General features: G+C 43.0%; 1 protein-coding gene across 1 annotated transcript; it reads left to right on the top strand.

Annotated features, from left to right (window-relative positions):
- The first annotated feature begins 158 nt into the window (after positions 1–158).
- LOC121550344 (heat shock 70 kDa protein-like) lies at positions 159–3,437 on the top strand. The gene is made up of 2 exons (XM_045221334.1): positions 159–310; positions 1,202–3,437. The coding sequence occupies exon 2, from the start codon at positions 1,225–1,227 to the stop codon at positions 3,157–3,159; it is 1,935 nt and encodes a 644-aa protein (XP_045077269.1). The 5' UTR covers positions 159–310; positions 1,202–1,224; the 3' UTR covers positions 3,160–3,437.
- Positions 3,438–14,790: the final 11,353 nt, after the last annotated feature.

Genomic DNA, 14,790 nt, shown 5'->3' on the forward strand with positions numbered 1-14,790 from the left:
ATTTGTGTGGCTTTTGCGCAGGTCTCCGCCCCTCTGGAACGCTCTGGAAAGACGAGAGCTTTCCTTTGCTGCGCTTGCAATGCATGCGCCTCTCAGCGTCAGTCATCGCACAGGAATGCTGCACTCTCATTGGTCAGAGTGTTCGAGAAATGTCTAGAAATCAGGGATAGTATATATTCTGGTGAATGTCATTCATTTAAAACATCGACTGAACGAGAATACCTAAGGGTGAAGAAAGCAAGAAAAGAGGAGAGCGACTTTATAGGCTACTGCCCTATTCCTTTCAACGAGACCTCTACATTCACAAACTGTAAGTAACTTTCAGTAGCCTATTTTCATATGCATGACTGTTGTAAACTTTATGGAAATACAAAATTATGCTATGTTGGTTGTGTAGACAGCCGGTTTAGCTATAACATTATATGCCAAAATATTTGGTTAACTAATACCGAAATAATATTATTGAACTGTTACTGAAATAATATTACTGTGAACAGACTAGGGCTATATTCGCCATATTTTCTAGCATGTTTTATTATAATTTGTTATTTCTTATTTTTAAGAAAATCTGCTCTATTATGTGAAGATATTAACTCAATATTATTCAGGAGGGTGCAGTTCATACAAATGTAGGCCTATTGTAAAAATACGTTTCTCTGTCATAGATTAGCAGAAATGATTGTGTCTGCCATTTTCTTTATGTTACACCCCACTGAATATGTGCCTGGCCGGTACATTTAGAAGTATTTTGATATTTTTTTTTTGAAAATACAATTAGTTGAATATTGGAATGCATTTGGCAATACATTTGGAAAGTATCAGCACGTATGTGAAAATACTCAAACACACAGACAAGTGTATTAAAAAATATATATATATATTTAAATACTCCATGCATTTGAACCCAGGACTGTTTGGTCCTAGGGGTATTTGAAATGGATTTATAAACTAGTTTCAAATAGTATTTATAGGAAATTATTTGAAAATACTTTCAAATAATTCCAGTAGAATTGGTTGATTCGGCCACATTATTTAAAAATACAAAAATAAACAGAAAATAAGCCATGTACTAGAACCCAGGTTTGGTTGTTATTCAAGTATATTTAGGCTAACACCTCTGTTGTTGGAGATTGACACTACTTGCACCTAGGTTTTCGTAGAATAATATCAATTTCTAAAACCTTCTTTCATTCTTTTGTAGGCAACTAACTCCAATCCATCAAGATGTCGTCAGCTAAAAGCCTGTCTATTGGCATTGACCTGGGCACTACCTACTCCTGTGTGGGGGTGTTCCAGCATGGCAAAGTGGAGATCATCGCCAACGACCAGGGCAACAGGACCACACCCAGCTATGTGGCCTTCACAGACACCGAGAGACTCATCGGTGACGCAGCAAAGAACCAGGTGGCCATGAACCCCAACAACACAGTTTTCGACGCCAAGCGCCTGATTGGCCGAAAGTTCGACGATCAGGTTGTGCAAGCCGACATGAAGCACTGGCCCTTCAAGGTGGTCAGCGATGGAGGAAAGCCTAAAGTTCAGGTAGATTTTAAAGGTGAGAACAAATCCTTCAACCCAGAGGAGATCTCCTCCATGGTCCTGGTGAAGATGAGGGAGATCGCTGAGGCCTACCTGGGCCAGAAGGTGTCCAACGCAGTCATTACAGTCCCCGCCTACTTCAACGACTCACAGAGACAGGCCACTAAGGACGCTGGAGTGATCGCTGGGCTGAATGTACTGAGGATAATCAACGAGCCCACAGCGGCAGCAATCGCCTACGGCATGGACAAAGGCAAATCCAGGGAACGCAACGTCCTGATCTTTGATCTGGGCGGGGGCACCTTCGACGTGTCCATCCTGACCATCGAGGATGGGATCTTTGAGGTGAAGGCCACTGCTGGGGACACTCACCTGGGTGGGGAGGACTTTGACAACCGCCTCGTCAGCCACTTTGTGGAGGAGTTCAAGAGGAAACACAAGAAAGACATCAGCCAGAACAAGCGGGCTCTGAGGAGGCTGAGGACAGCCTGCGAGAGGGCTAAGAGAACCCTGTCCTCCAGCTCCCAGGCCAGCGTTGAGATCGACTCCCTCTTTGAGGGCATCGATTTCTACACCTCCATCACCAGGGCTCGTTTTGAGGAGATGTGTTCGGACCTCTTCAGAGGAACCCTGGAGCCTGTGGAGAAAGCCCTCAGGGACGCCAAGATGGACAAGGCCCAGATCCATGACGTTGTCCTGGTCGGAGGCTCCACCCGGATTCCCAAGGTCCAGAAGCTCCTGCAGGACTTCTTCAACGGCCGAGAGCTGAACAAGAGCATCAACCCAGACGAGGCGGTGGCCTACGGTGCTGCCGTCCAGGCAGCCATCTTGTCTGGCGACAAGTCTGAGAACGTCCAGGATCTGCTGCTGCTAGACGTGGCTCCCCTGTCCTTGGGAATTGAAACCGCCGGAGGGGTTATGACCGCCCTGATCAAACGCAACACCACCATCCCATCCAAACAGACCCAGACCTTCACCACTTACTCCGACAACCAGCCCGGGGTCCTGATCCAGGTCTATGAGGGAGAGAGAGCCATGACCAAGGACAACAACCTCCTGGGGAAGTTTGAGCTCTCTGGAATCCCCCCTGCCCCACGAGGAGTCCCTCAGATCGAGGTGACCTTTGACATCGACGCCAACGGCATTCTGAACGTATCAGCGGTGGACAAGAGCACGGGCAAAGAGAACAAGATCACCATCACCAACGACAAGGGGCGGCTCAGCAAAGAGGATATTGAGAGGATGGTGCAGGATGCCGACAAATACAAAGCTGAGGACGACGCACAGAGGGAGAAGATAGCAGCCAAGAACTCCTTGGAGTCGTACGCCTTCAATATGAAGAGCAGCGTTGAGGACGACAACATGAAAGGTAAGATCAGCGAGGAGGACAAGAAGAAAGTGGTGGACAGGTGCGACCAGGCCATTTCCTGGTTGGAGAACAACCAGCTTGCAGACAAAGAGGAGTATGAGCATCAGCTGAAGGAACTGGAAAAAGTGTGCCAACCTATCATTACCAAGCTATACCAGCAAGGAGGGATGCCCACAGGTAGCTGTGGAGATCAGGCAAGGTCCAGCTCTGGTGCCAGCTCCCAAGGCCCAACCATTGAAGAGGTTGACTAAAGTGAGGGACTTGTATAATGGACAAAATGCATTAGTATCACTGCATACGTTTTGCTATTCAAGAAAATACTTTGTACATATACTGATTTCTACTGGTTGAAATTGTAATGCCTTTTTATGGCTCAGTGCTGTTTAGGAAGTACTTAATATATTTATTGGTTGTACTGTAAAGATGACAATAGATACATATTGAAAGATAAAATAAATGGTGATGTAAATGTGTTGTTTAATACCAAATTGCATTGATGGACATTGCAAATAAAATTTATTTAAATAGGTCTGTTGGTTGTTTCCTTGAATTCCTTCTCTCATAACAGATTCAGTATTCACATTTTTATAATTTTATTTCCACAATACCATGAAATATTGTAAACAAAACTTTGATCGACGGCTAAACCACTAGAGAGAGGAGAGCAGGTGAGGACACCGTAATGGCCACTGTTTATCAACTCTTTATTCTGTGATAAAGTCTGATACAATCACTATGGTCCTTGGAAAAAGAGGCACAGTGTGAAGGGAAAACTGATCGTAAAATCAGTACTCCTACTCTGAGATTCTTTGTGAAATATTAGTTTTATAGCTAATTTCCTGCTACTCTACACAGTGGCATGTAAATCTTGGTGGGGCAAACTCCACCAAAAAACTCCACCAAAAATGTGAGGATGCATGCCAGCAAAGCCACAACACTAAGCAATACATTAATTGCGCTATAACGGTGACAAACAGTGCCCACAAACTGTTAAGGCCTACATAAAGCTGTCACAACAGCAGAGCTTTCTTTTGAGCCACTGCTAAACCTGGCTATCAGCGAAACCGTTAATTCAGCCTCATTTACTGCCTTTAAAAAAAACAAAGCTGATATGGCTGACTTGCTTAAACAAATGTGGTTTCTACTGACAATTGAGATGTACAAACTATGGCATAAGGGGATGACGAGCGGATAAGAGGCAATCCGTAATATCGATTAAGACATTAATGAGCGAGCTAGGACAGACATAGTTAATGTAACTATTTGTTCAGCACTTTTGAAATGTAGGTTACAGCGACAGAATTCAGAACATGGGCCGTTCTTACACTATTCTCCCTGTACACCAAGTCAGAACCGTAGGATAAATAAAGGGGGCATATAAGCAGACAATGAAAGCTCTTACAATATTTGAGGCTACAGGTGCACCACCAAGTCAGAACAGTAAGCGAAGTTAGGAGGGGGAAAGGGACCAAATTATTAGGGTGAGGTACATGGGCTACTAACAGCTTACTACACAACATACACTTAGTATTACTTTCATAGCTACAGTATACATATCTCCCTGGCATATTACATAATTTATGCAGCAGCATACAATACATTTTTGGACTCACCTTGTTGTGCTGTGCTCACTTGAACAGGAAGGTGGCGCGGCAGACCTTCGTTGGAAAATTTTGTCATCAAACTTTGTCATCAAAGTCTGGCATTCTCTGGATTTATGGTGCTTTCAAGACAACTGGGAACTTGGGGGAAAAAAAGAAAGTCGAATCATGATGTCAGTGATCTTCAGGCCAGAGCTCTAGAAAGAGGCCCGAGTTCCCGACTTGGAATTCCGAGTTGGATGACCATTCAAAACGTATTTTCCCAGTTGGAGCTCGTTTTCTTTCCGAGTTCTCAGTTGGCTTGAACTCACTGAAGTCTGAGATTTCCCAGTTCCGAGTTTCCAGTTGTTTTGAACACGGCAGAAGTCATGCTGGATTGACAGCATTGCCAATGTATTCAACCTTTTCTGGCCCATCTTGTTGAATGTTTATCCTTTTAAGCTTGGAAAAGAGACCCTTAAACCCAGACTTGGACCTTACACCCACTCCACTGAATAGCAGGCTAGTGATTGCTTTGCATTGTTAGCCACTGATTCCTTCCAAACCACTTATTGTTGAATTTGCGATGAGCACCGATACGTTTTATCTATAATGTCTCTTCATAATTTCTGTTCATATGACAAGGACTGAAAAGGATTTGCCAGTAGATTGTCGGCTTGATTCATGATGTTGACTGCTAGCTAAGATTTTGAAAGTATGATGTTGACATGATCAGTCCAATCAAAGCTACGGTAGATATGTGATTTGATGTAATTGTATCTGTGGCCAATGACCTTGAGCCTTCTTGGATGGGCACTTCTAATGTAACTCTATGGCAGCACCCAAGGGGCTTTCATTTTTTAGCTCTACCCGCAGATTTTGCGGCGACGTAGTGTCCCCATGATGACAGAACACTGAGCCAATCACGGCGCAACTAGAGAACATTACCAACCCCTATGCTCCGTATTTTCTGCTGGCTGCCCCACCACCACAGAAAGTACTGAGCTAGGCTGAAACACCTGCATTTTGGAGCTGCCTTACTCAAAAAAACAAAAAAGAGACCATGTTTTTATGCGGCCTTATTAACTGGCTATAAATTGATGTGCTACCGGGATGAAACCACTCTGCTAAGTAACCTATGGGCTCACTAGTGCAATTATCACTTTCCTTTCTCTCGACCAATAGGGGAGTATTTATATGTCAACTTATGCCAGCTGCCCCACTAAGGGTTATCTGTCACCACATCTGGGTCCGAGGAGCATTTTCTTGGAGATGAGGCCTACCCCAACCTATCTAAATCAAATTCCATATTGCATTCTGTCTTTGTTGTCCATTCAGTTCAGCCTGTACTCGATTGAACTGATATTCATTACTGCACTGTTGGGAAAGAGCAAGCAAGAAAAGCATTTCACTGTACTTGTGCACGTGACAATAAAAACTTGAAACTTGATACATAGGCCTACTTCAATGTAAAATATCAGCAGTTAAATTCGACTGTATATTGGTATTATAAACCGCACTGCCTATGATAATGCAAAACTTGAAATAGATACAGTGCATCCAGAAAGTATTCAGACCCCTTGATTGACTTTTTCCACATTTTGTTATGTTACAGCTTTATTCTAAAATGGATTAAATTATGTTTTTTCATCATCAATCTACACACAATACCCCATAATGGCAGATTTTTTGAACATTTTGCAAATTTATAAAAAATTAAAAACAGAAATCTTATTTACTTAAGTATTCATCCTTGAGATGCATCCTTGAGATGTTTCTACAACTTGATTGAAGTCCACCTGTGGTAAATTCAATTAGTTGTACATGATTTGGAAAGGCACACACCTGTCTATATAAGATCCCGCAGTTGACAGTGCATGTCAGAGCAAAAACCAAGCCACGAGGTCGAAGGAATTGTCCGTAGAGCTCCGAGACAGGATTGTGTCGAGGCACAGATCTGGGGAAGGGTACCAAAACATTTCTGCAGCATTGAAGGTCCCAAGAACACAGTGGCCTCCATCATTATTAAATGGAAGAAGTTTGGAACCACCAAGACTCTTCCTAGAGCTGGCCGCCTGGCCAAACTGAGCAATCGGGGGAGAAGGGCCTTGGTCAGGTGACCAAGAACCCGATGGTCACTCTGACAGAGCTCCAGAGTTCCTCTGTGGAGATGGGAGAACCTTCCAGAAGGACAACCATCTCTGCAGCACTCCACCAATCAGGCCTTTATGGTAGAGTGGCCAGATGGAAGCTTCTCAGTAAAAGGCACATGACAGCCCCCTTGGAGTTTGCCAAAAGGCACCTAAAGACTCTGAGACCATGAGAAACAAGATTCTCTGATCTGATGAAACCAAGATTGACCTCTTTGGCAGAATGCCATGTGTCACGTCTGGAGGAAACCTGGCACCATCCCTACTGTGAAGCATGGTGGTGGCAGCATCATGCTGTGGGTATGTTTTTCAGCAGCAGGGACTGGGAGACTAGTCAGGATCGAGGGAAAGATGAACGGTGCAAAGTACAGAGAGATCCTTGATGAAAACCTGCTCCAGAGCCATCAGGACCAGACTGGGGCGAAGGTTCACCTTCCAACAGGACAACGACCCTAAGCACAAAGCCAAGACAAAGCAGGATAACCTTGGGAACAAGTCTCTGAATGTCTGTTATGACGAGTTTCTCTGGTATCGAGTACTTCAGGATGTAAGAGAATAATTAAACACTTAGAGGGAGAGTTGGTTCCGAGTATTTAATTGTTACAGTACCGGATTCACATGACAAGCGGTACGGGCGTAGCCTATTGTCATCCGAATGACTTACATAGAAAACCTCTCAGTTTATATAATGCTTTCCGAGCCAATTCCATCCAACAGTTGCCAACCATTATTGAGTGTCACTCCCAACAACAATAGTATCACCCTATATGGTATCGTGTTGCACCCTAGTCAGTATAACATACTCCTTCTAAGATTAGGACCAGTGGCCCCCAAGCTATCTTGGCACGCATACCTTCTGGCACCCACCAGTGACAGAAATAATACATGGAATGTCCTCATCCTCCCAATCCTTATGCATCTCATAAGATCAAAGCCATTAACAAATACTGTATAAAAAGACGTCATATCAATGTCTTTGAGTGGCCCAGCCAGAGCCCGGACTTGAACCCGATCAAACATCTCTGGAGACACCTGAAAATAGCTGTGCAGCGATGCTCCCCATCCAACCTGACAGAGCTTGATAGGATATGCAGAGAAAAATGGGAGAAACTCCCCAAATGCAGGTGTGCCAAGCTTGTAGCGTCATACCCAAGACTTGAGGCTGTAATCGCTGCCAAAGGTGTTTCAACAAAGTACTGATTAAACGGTCTGAATACTTATGTAAATGTGATATTTCAGCTTTTAGTTTTTTATTATACATTTGCAAAAATTTCTAAAAACCTGTTTTTGCTTTGTCGTTATGGGTTATTGTGTGTAGATTGAAGAGGGAAAAAAAACAATTTCATCCATTTTATAATAACGCTGTAAAATAACAAAATGTCGAAAAAGTCAAGGGGTCTGAATAATTTGTTGTATGGCTCCTTTGGGAATATAAACCCATCACGGCCAGAAAAGGTGAGGAATATATTCTGCAATGGTTATGAAGATAAAATAAATAGGATGTCTAACTATGTCTAATTATTTTAAATAAAAAATAAATCTAAAATAAGTATGGTTGCATTCTTGTTAAATATGTTTTCCTGTTTTTGGTTTTTTATGAATACGCTTTTCATCATGTCCCCCATTTCCATTTACTTGCCAGCTTGCAATGCAATATTTCAACCATTAGCAGTGTTAAGGTTGAGCGCTTCAAGTTCCTTGGTGTCCACATCACCAACAAACTAACATGGTCCAATCACACCAAGACAGTCGTGAAGAGGGCACAACAAAACCTATGGAGACTGAAAAGATTTGGCATGGGTCCTCAGATCCTCAAAAGGTTATACAGCTGCACCATCGAGGGCATCCTGACTGGTTGCATCACTGCCTGGTATGGCAACTGCTTGGCCTCTAGAGGGTAGTGCGTACGGCCCAGTACATCACTGGGGCTAAGCTTCCTGCCATCCAGGACCTCTATACCAGGCAGTGTCAGAGGAAGGCCCTAAAAATTGTCAAAGGCTCCAGCCACTCCAGTCACAGACTGTTCTCTCTGCTACCGCACGGCAAGCGGTATGGGAGCACCAAGTCTAGGTCCAAGAGGCTTCTAAACAGCTTCTACCCCCAAGCCATAAGATTCCTGAACATCTAATCAAATGGCTATTTGCAAAAAATACAACAAACGACTCAACACTTAAACGTAATTTAATCCTATTAATTACATATTTTTCTCTCTTCACTTCTTAATTCGGCCATTTTACTGTCTTAAGCCGTTCTGTTATGTGAATTATTTAACAAACTATTTTAGTGTCTCTGTGCGTCTCCCAAAAGGTTGTAAGTCTTTTGGGATTTAAGTAACGGCCAGAGTCCCGGTCTGCATAGTCAGAGATATTTATTCATTGAGAATTCTGCCATCACAATTTCAGAGTCCATCTTTTATACTCATATGTCATACAAAAAGAAATCCCTTCCCTCTGTAGGCGGGCTGTAGTTTTCCACTCTAAAACTGCTCTAATGACCTTCAGTTCACACACACACACACACACACACATATACACACATGCATACACACATACATACACACACACACACACATATCCTACTCCCTGCTTTACTCAGTTATTGCCGTTCTCACAATATTCTGCACCATGTTTTCATAACAGTTTCTCCCCTCCCTAAATTGGGAGGCCTCTTTATCTTAGTTTCTCAGTTGTCTTTGTTGTCTGGCCTAACTCTTACTCACATTGCTAAATAGTGGCTCAATGCCATAGCCGTTACTGGTCCTACACTCACACATTTCTAACACATTATACACAGTTTCAGGGTGTAATAATTAGTCATTAATAATTAATCTATCACGTTCCCACTTGTCCCTTTGTTGCACATGGAAAGTGCTTCCTGACAGCATCTGTGGAGGGAAAGCAACAAATATAAGATAAAGAGCACATAGAACACTTAGGGGTCAGGTTTGGGGTCCATTCAATCAGTTCAATAATTTATTTTAAATTCAATTTAAACAATTTAAAAACCTTTATGTGAAAAGCTGATCAGATTCAGATTAATAAGAAATCCTTATTAATTTGCAAGGATTTATTTGTAAATTCAAATAAGGGATAGTTCAGTTTTTTACACTTTATAGTCAGATGTTTCCTTACCAGAGGTGGAAAAAGTACCCAATTGTCATACCTTCATTAAAAATTACTCAAGTAAAAGTGAAAGTCACCCAGTAAAATACTACTTGAGTAAAAGTCTAAAAGTATTTGGTTTTAAAATACACTTAAGTACAAAAGTAAAAGTATAAATTATTCAAAATTCCTTATATTAAGCAAACCAGATGGCACCATTTTATTTTTAGTTTAGTTTTCGGATTGCCAGGCAACTCTCAGATTTGACTGTTTGTTCCGGCACCTATTTGCCCGGATCCGGTACCTCTCGCGGCATGATTTATTAGTTGTTTCACTGTTCGCACTGTAGACATTCTAATAAAAGCGATCAGCGTTAAATCAAGTTGCCTCCTCGTTATTTCTCCCGAACCACAGAAAGACCATCACGTAAAAGCACGGTGATCCTTCTGTGTAATCATCCTATCCTGCCATAATGATTCCAGACCTGCTCTCTTATTTGTACATAGATGTTATGGGGAGGGCCGGAGGGGTAAGTAACTGATCTTGACACAGGTCTTGGTAGGTCTACGTAGCCTAGGCTCCGTACTGAATTTGAATCGTGGGAAAGCCAAATAAAAAATGGATAAGAAAAAGCAATCGAGTTTGATGACACTTTTCAAGTCCAGAAATCCAGAGAAAGATGGTGAATTGAACCCAGAACTAAACAGAGAACTGTCAGTGCCGGAGAAGAGGAGTGAGGGGCAAACTGTTCCTGATGGCGATGCTTTAGCTAGCAGCGCTGCTAATCCCACCAGTTCAGTATCACCACCGGCACCTCCACTAGCTAAACTCAGCAAAAAAAGAAACGTCCCCTTTTCAGGACCCTGTCTTTCAAAGATAATTCGTAAAAATCCAAATAACTTCACAGATCTTCATTGTAAAGGGTTTAAACACTGTTCCTCATGCTTGTTCAATTAACCGTAAACAATTAATGAACATGCACCTGTGGAACGGTCGTTAAGACACTAACAGCTTACAGACGGTAGGCAATTAAGGTAACCGTTTTGAAAACTTAGGACACTAAAGAGGCCTTTCTACTGACTCTGAAAAACACCAAAAGAAAGATGCCCAGGGTCCCTGATCATCTGCGTGAACGTGCCTTAGGCATGCTGCAAGGAGGCATGAGGACTGCAGATGTGGCCAGGGCAATACATTGCAATGTCCGTACTGTGAGACGCCTAAGACAGAGCTACAGGGAGACAGGACGGACAGCTGATCGTCCTCGCAGTGGCAGACCACGTGTAACAACACCTGCACAGGATCGGTACATCTGAACAGCACACCTGCGGTACAGGTACAGGATGGCAACAACAACTGCCCGAGTTACACCAGGAATGCACAATCCCTCCATCAGTGCTCAGACTGTAGCAATAGGCTGAGAGAGGCTGGACTGAGGGCTTGTAGGCCTGTTGTAAGGCAGGTCCTCACCAGACATCACCGGCAACAACGTCGCCTATGGGCACAAACCCACCGTCGCTGGACCAGACAGGACTGGCAAAAAGTGCTCGAGCTGCGGTTTTGTCTCACCGGGGTGATGGTCGGATTCGCGTTTATCGTCGAAGGAATGAGCGTTACACCGAGGCCTGTACTCTGGAGCGGGATCGATTTGGAGGTGAAGGGTCCGTCATGGTCTGGGGTGGTGTGTCACAGCATCATCGGACTGAGCTTGTTGTCATTGCAGGCAATCTCAACACTGTGCGTTACAGGGAAGACATCCTCCTCCCTCATGTGGTACCCTTCCTGCAGGCTCATCCTGACATGACCCTCCAGCATGACAATGCCACCAGCCATACTGCTCGTTCTGTGAGTAATTTCCTGCAAGACAGGAATGTCCGTGTTCTGCCATGGCCAGCGAAGAGCCCGGATCTCAATCCCATTGAGCACGTCTGGGACCTGTTGGATCGGAGGGTGAGGGCTAGGGCCATTCCCCCCAGAAATGTCCGGGAACTTGCAGGTGCCTTGGTGGAAGAGTGGGGTAACATCTCACAGCAAGAACTGGCAAATCTGGTGCAGTCCATGAGGAGGAGATGCACTGCAGTACCTAATGCAGCTGGTGGCCACACCAGATACTGACTGTTACTTTTGATTTTGACCCCCCCCCCTTTGATCAGGGACACATTATTCAATTTCTGTTAGTCACATGTCTGTGGAACTTGTTCAGTTTATGTCTCAGTTGTTGAATCTTGTTATGTTCATAAAAATATTTACACATGTTAAGTTTGCTGAAAATAAACACAGTTGACAGTGAGAGGATGTTTCTTTTTTTGCTGAGTTTAGTAGGCCTACTAGCGAGTCAGACTCAGTGGGAGAGGGAGACGGGGAGCTGGGGGGGAGGGGGGTAGTGCATCCACCGACTATGTGCTCGGAGCAGGTGCAATTTGCAGTTCAAGAACAAGCAAACATATAACCCCTGGCTTGTCATGCAGAATTAAAAGTTGGGCTGTACAACATGCAAAAAGGTAGGGAGCTTGGGTCTAGAAACGATTGGAGGTATTATAATAGCAAAAGAGTGGGTGGAATGTACAGTAAGTTGACATTCTATGCCTCAGACGTAAAAAAAAAAAACTGATTTTTTTTTTGGAACATGCCTGAACCAAGGCGCATTTGGTGGCAGCAAGCCTTGTAGACAAGGCCAAAGAGGACACCCAGGTTATAGTTAACACTCAAAATAAAAAAATAGACACTACAGCTAGTCTTCAGAACAGCCTTAGGAGGCTAAACGTCACAGCCACAGGCCCGCTCATGGCTTTGAGCAAGAAATGTACTCTCAGGAGCTAAATGAACTTGACATGGGGAGAGTCATTGTGTGTGGGAGGTTTTGAAAACTAAGGTAGGATTTTTTTTTCTTCTTTACAAACTTGTTCTGTACTGTGAAGGTAATCTGAATATGTGCTTCATATTATCACATAGGCAGAAGGCCTATATATTATCATATGTGTGTTCTGTTGTAGCCTACATTGATTTATTTTATTTGAAGTTTCAGATAATTCAGATATTGTAATATTTGTTCTACTGCTACATTGATGTCTTGAAAATTATATGAAGTTCGGGTCTTGTAAGGCCCACAGCTGAGTATGTGTGCATATGCATATAGTGGGTGTTCTGCAGTGTCGTCTAAAAATGTTGCTGTACATTGATGTCTAGAAAATTAGGCTATAAGAAATTTGCACTTGTGTAAGACCCGCAGCTATACTCAAGTATGTGGGCATACTGCAGTGATGTCTAAAATGCTTTGAATTAATCAGCACCTTGGAGAGTGCTGTGCAGTTTCACCACCATAGACAGTAGGCTACTTGGCTGCTACGTTGTGTTTGACACTTTTTTCTCAATGTGTTCCGGTACCTCGGAGCCCCCCAGGGTTTGCCTATATGAAACACAGACCTTATATGAAGTAGTTCTAAAATTCCCTATGTAAAAATTAAAGGTGGAAAAACTATTGGAACCATTTCCATGTTTTACCGCTAGGTTTTATGGGTATTATGACTTCTACTGTGGTACTCAGTAGGTAATTGACCTAATGGTAAATGCTAACTCTTAAATATTGTCAGGTCTAGCATGGCATGCATACAAAAGTATTAAAGTTATTATATTAATGCCACTTCGATTTTTATGTTTCCATCATACCAAGACATGTCTTAACGTGGCAATCAGCAGTAGAAACAATAAAAAAGCGGTTTCCCCGCCCCTGGTACGGTGAAAAGCTGAGGGATTGGCCTGGAGAAATGTAACCACTCTCAAATTCATAGACAGAGCTATGGATACAAGGACTGACCATCCATCAGTGGCGGTCAGTGCCATTTAAGATGAAGGAGGACGTTTTGTTTTTAATGAGCATGGCCTCATTGGCCATATTGGATGACTGTCATTCATATTCCATTCACTCAGTTCAATGTAACAGTGATAGGTTTAGGCTACTACATGATACTGACATTTTCCCTATACCCATCATGAGGTTGCTACAACATAGCCTATGAATGAAAGTTTACAACATAGGTGCACAGAGGTCGAGAAAAATGTGAGGTGACAGACAGTGACACATTCAATACAGCCTTGCACACTCTTGCCTGCATCTAGCTGATCTAGCGTGTAATCATTAGTGCAACAGTTGCAAACTAGAGTTTCTATTCGACTTCTTCAAGTATGTGTATCCCCATTTCGTTCTGTTTGCTTTCGTTTAATAAACGTTTTTCAACAGAATTGGCTAAATGAATACACTCCTGATCACGCGTAAACATAGTTCACTTTCATAGCAGCCACATTTTATTCCTTCTCACATCTATGCACTCTCCTCCTCTCACCTTTTCCCTTCGCTTGTGGACTTCAATGCACAACACATCAGCTGTATGTGACCAGGCAAAATAACCTTTCCAAGCCAAACCATATCATAACCGCTACACACAGCCTACATCGTTGTCACCATTATAGCTAAAGTAACGTCATAGTCAAAATAGCTAATAGAACTAACGTGTTAGTAAACCCGCTACAATCATGCAGTAACGTTACAGTGTACAGTCAGTAAGCAGTTTAGCACTTACACCGGCGGGCCCCAGTGGCAATACATTTGTAAAACCAAAAGCATATCTTGACTTGGAAGAGTTCCAGTGTTGTGTTGGATAGTCATAGCCATCTAGCTAACATATCATCCCTCTGTTTGAGTAGGCTAAACTAGCTAGCTGCATTTGCTAGCTAAGTAAGTGAAAACTGAAGAAATAAATATCTTGCTTTAGGCAGAAATTAATTTGTTCAAAACTGTTCAACTATTGTCTTTCTCTTTGAGTCAACTACTCACCACATTTTATGCACCGCAGTGCTAGCTATCTGTAGCTTATGCTTTCAGTACTAGATTAATTATCTGATCCTTTGATTGGGTGGACAACATGTCAGTTCATGCTGCAAAAGCTCTGATAGGTTGGAGGACGTCCTACGGAAGTTTTCATAATTAATGTGTAAGTCTATGGAAGGGGGTGAGAACCATGAGCCTCATAGGTTTTGTATTGAAGTCAATGTACCCA

Source organism: Coregonus clupeaformis, chromosome 7, assembly GCF_020615455.1.
Source record: "Coregonus clupeaformis isolate EN_2021a chromosome 7, ASM2061545v1, whole genome shotgun sequence".
Taxonomy (NCBI): domain Eukaryota; kingdom Metazoa; phylum Chordata; class Actinopteri; order Salmoniformes; family Salmonidae; genus Coregonus; species Coregonus clupeaformis.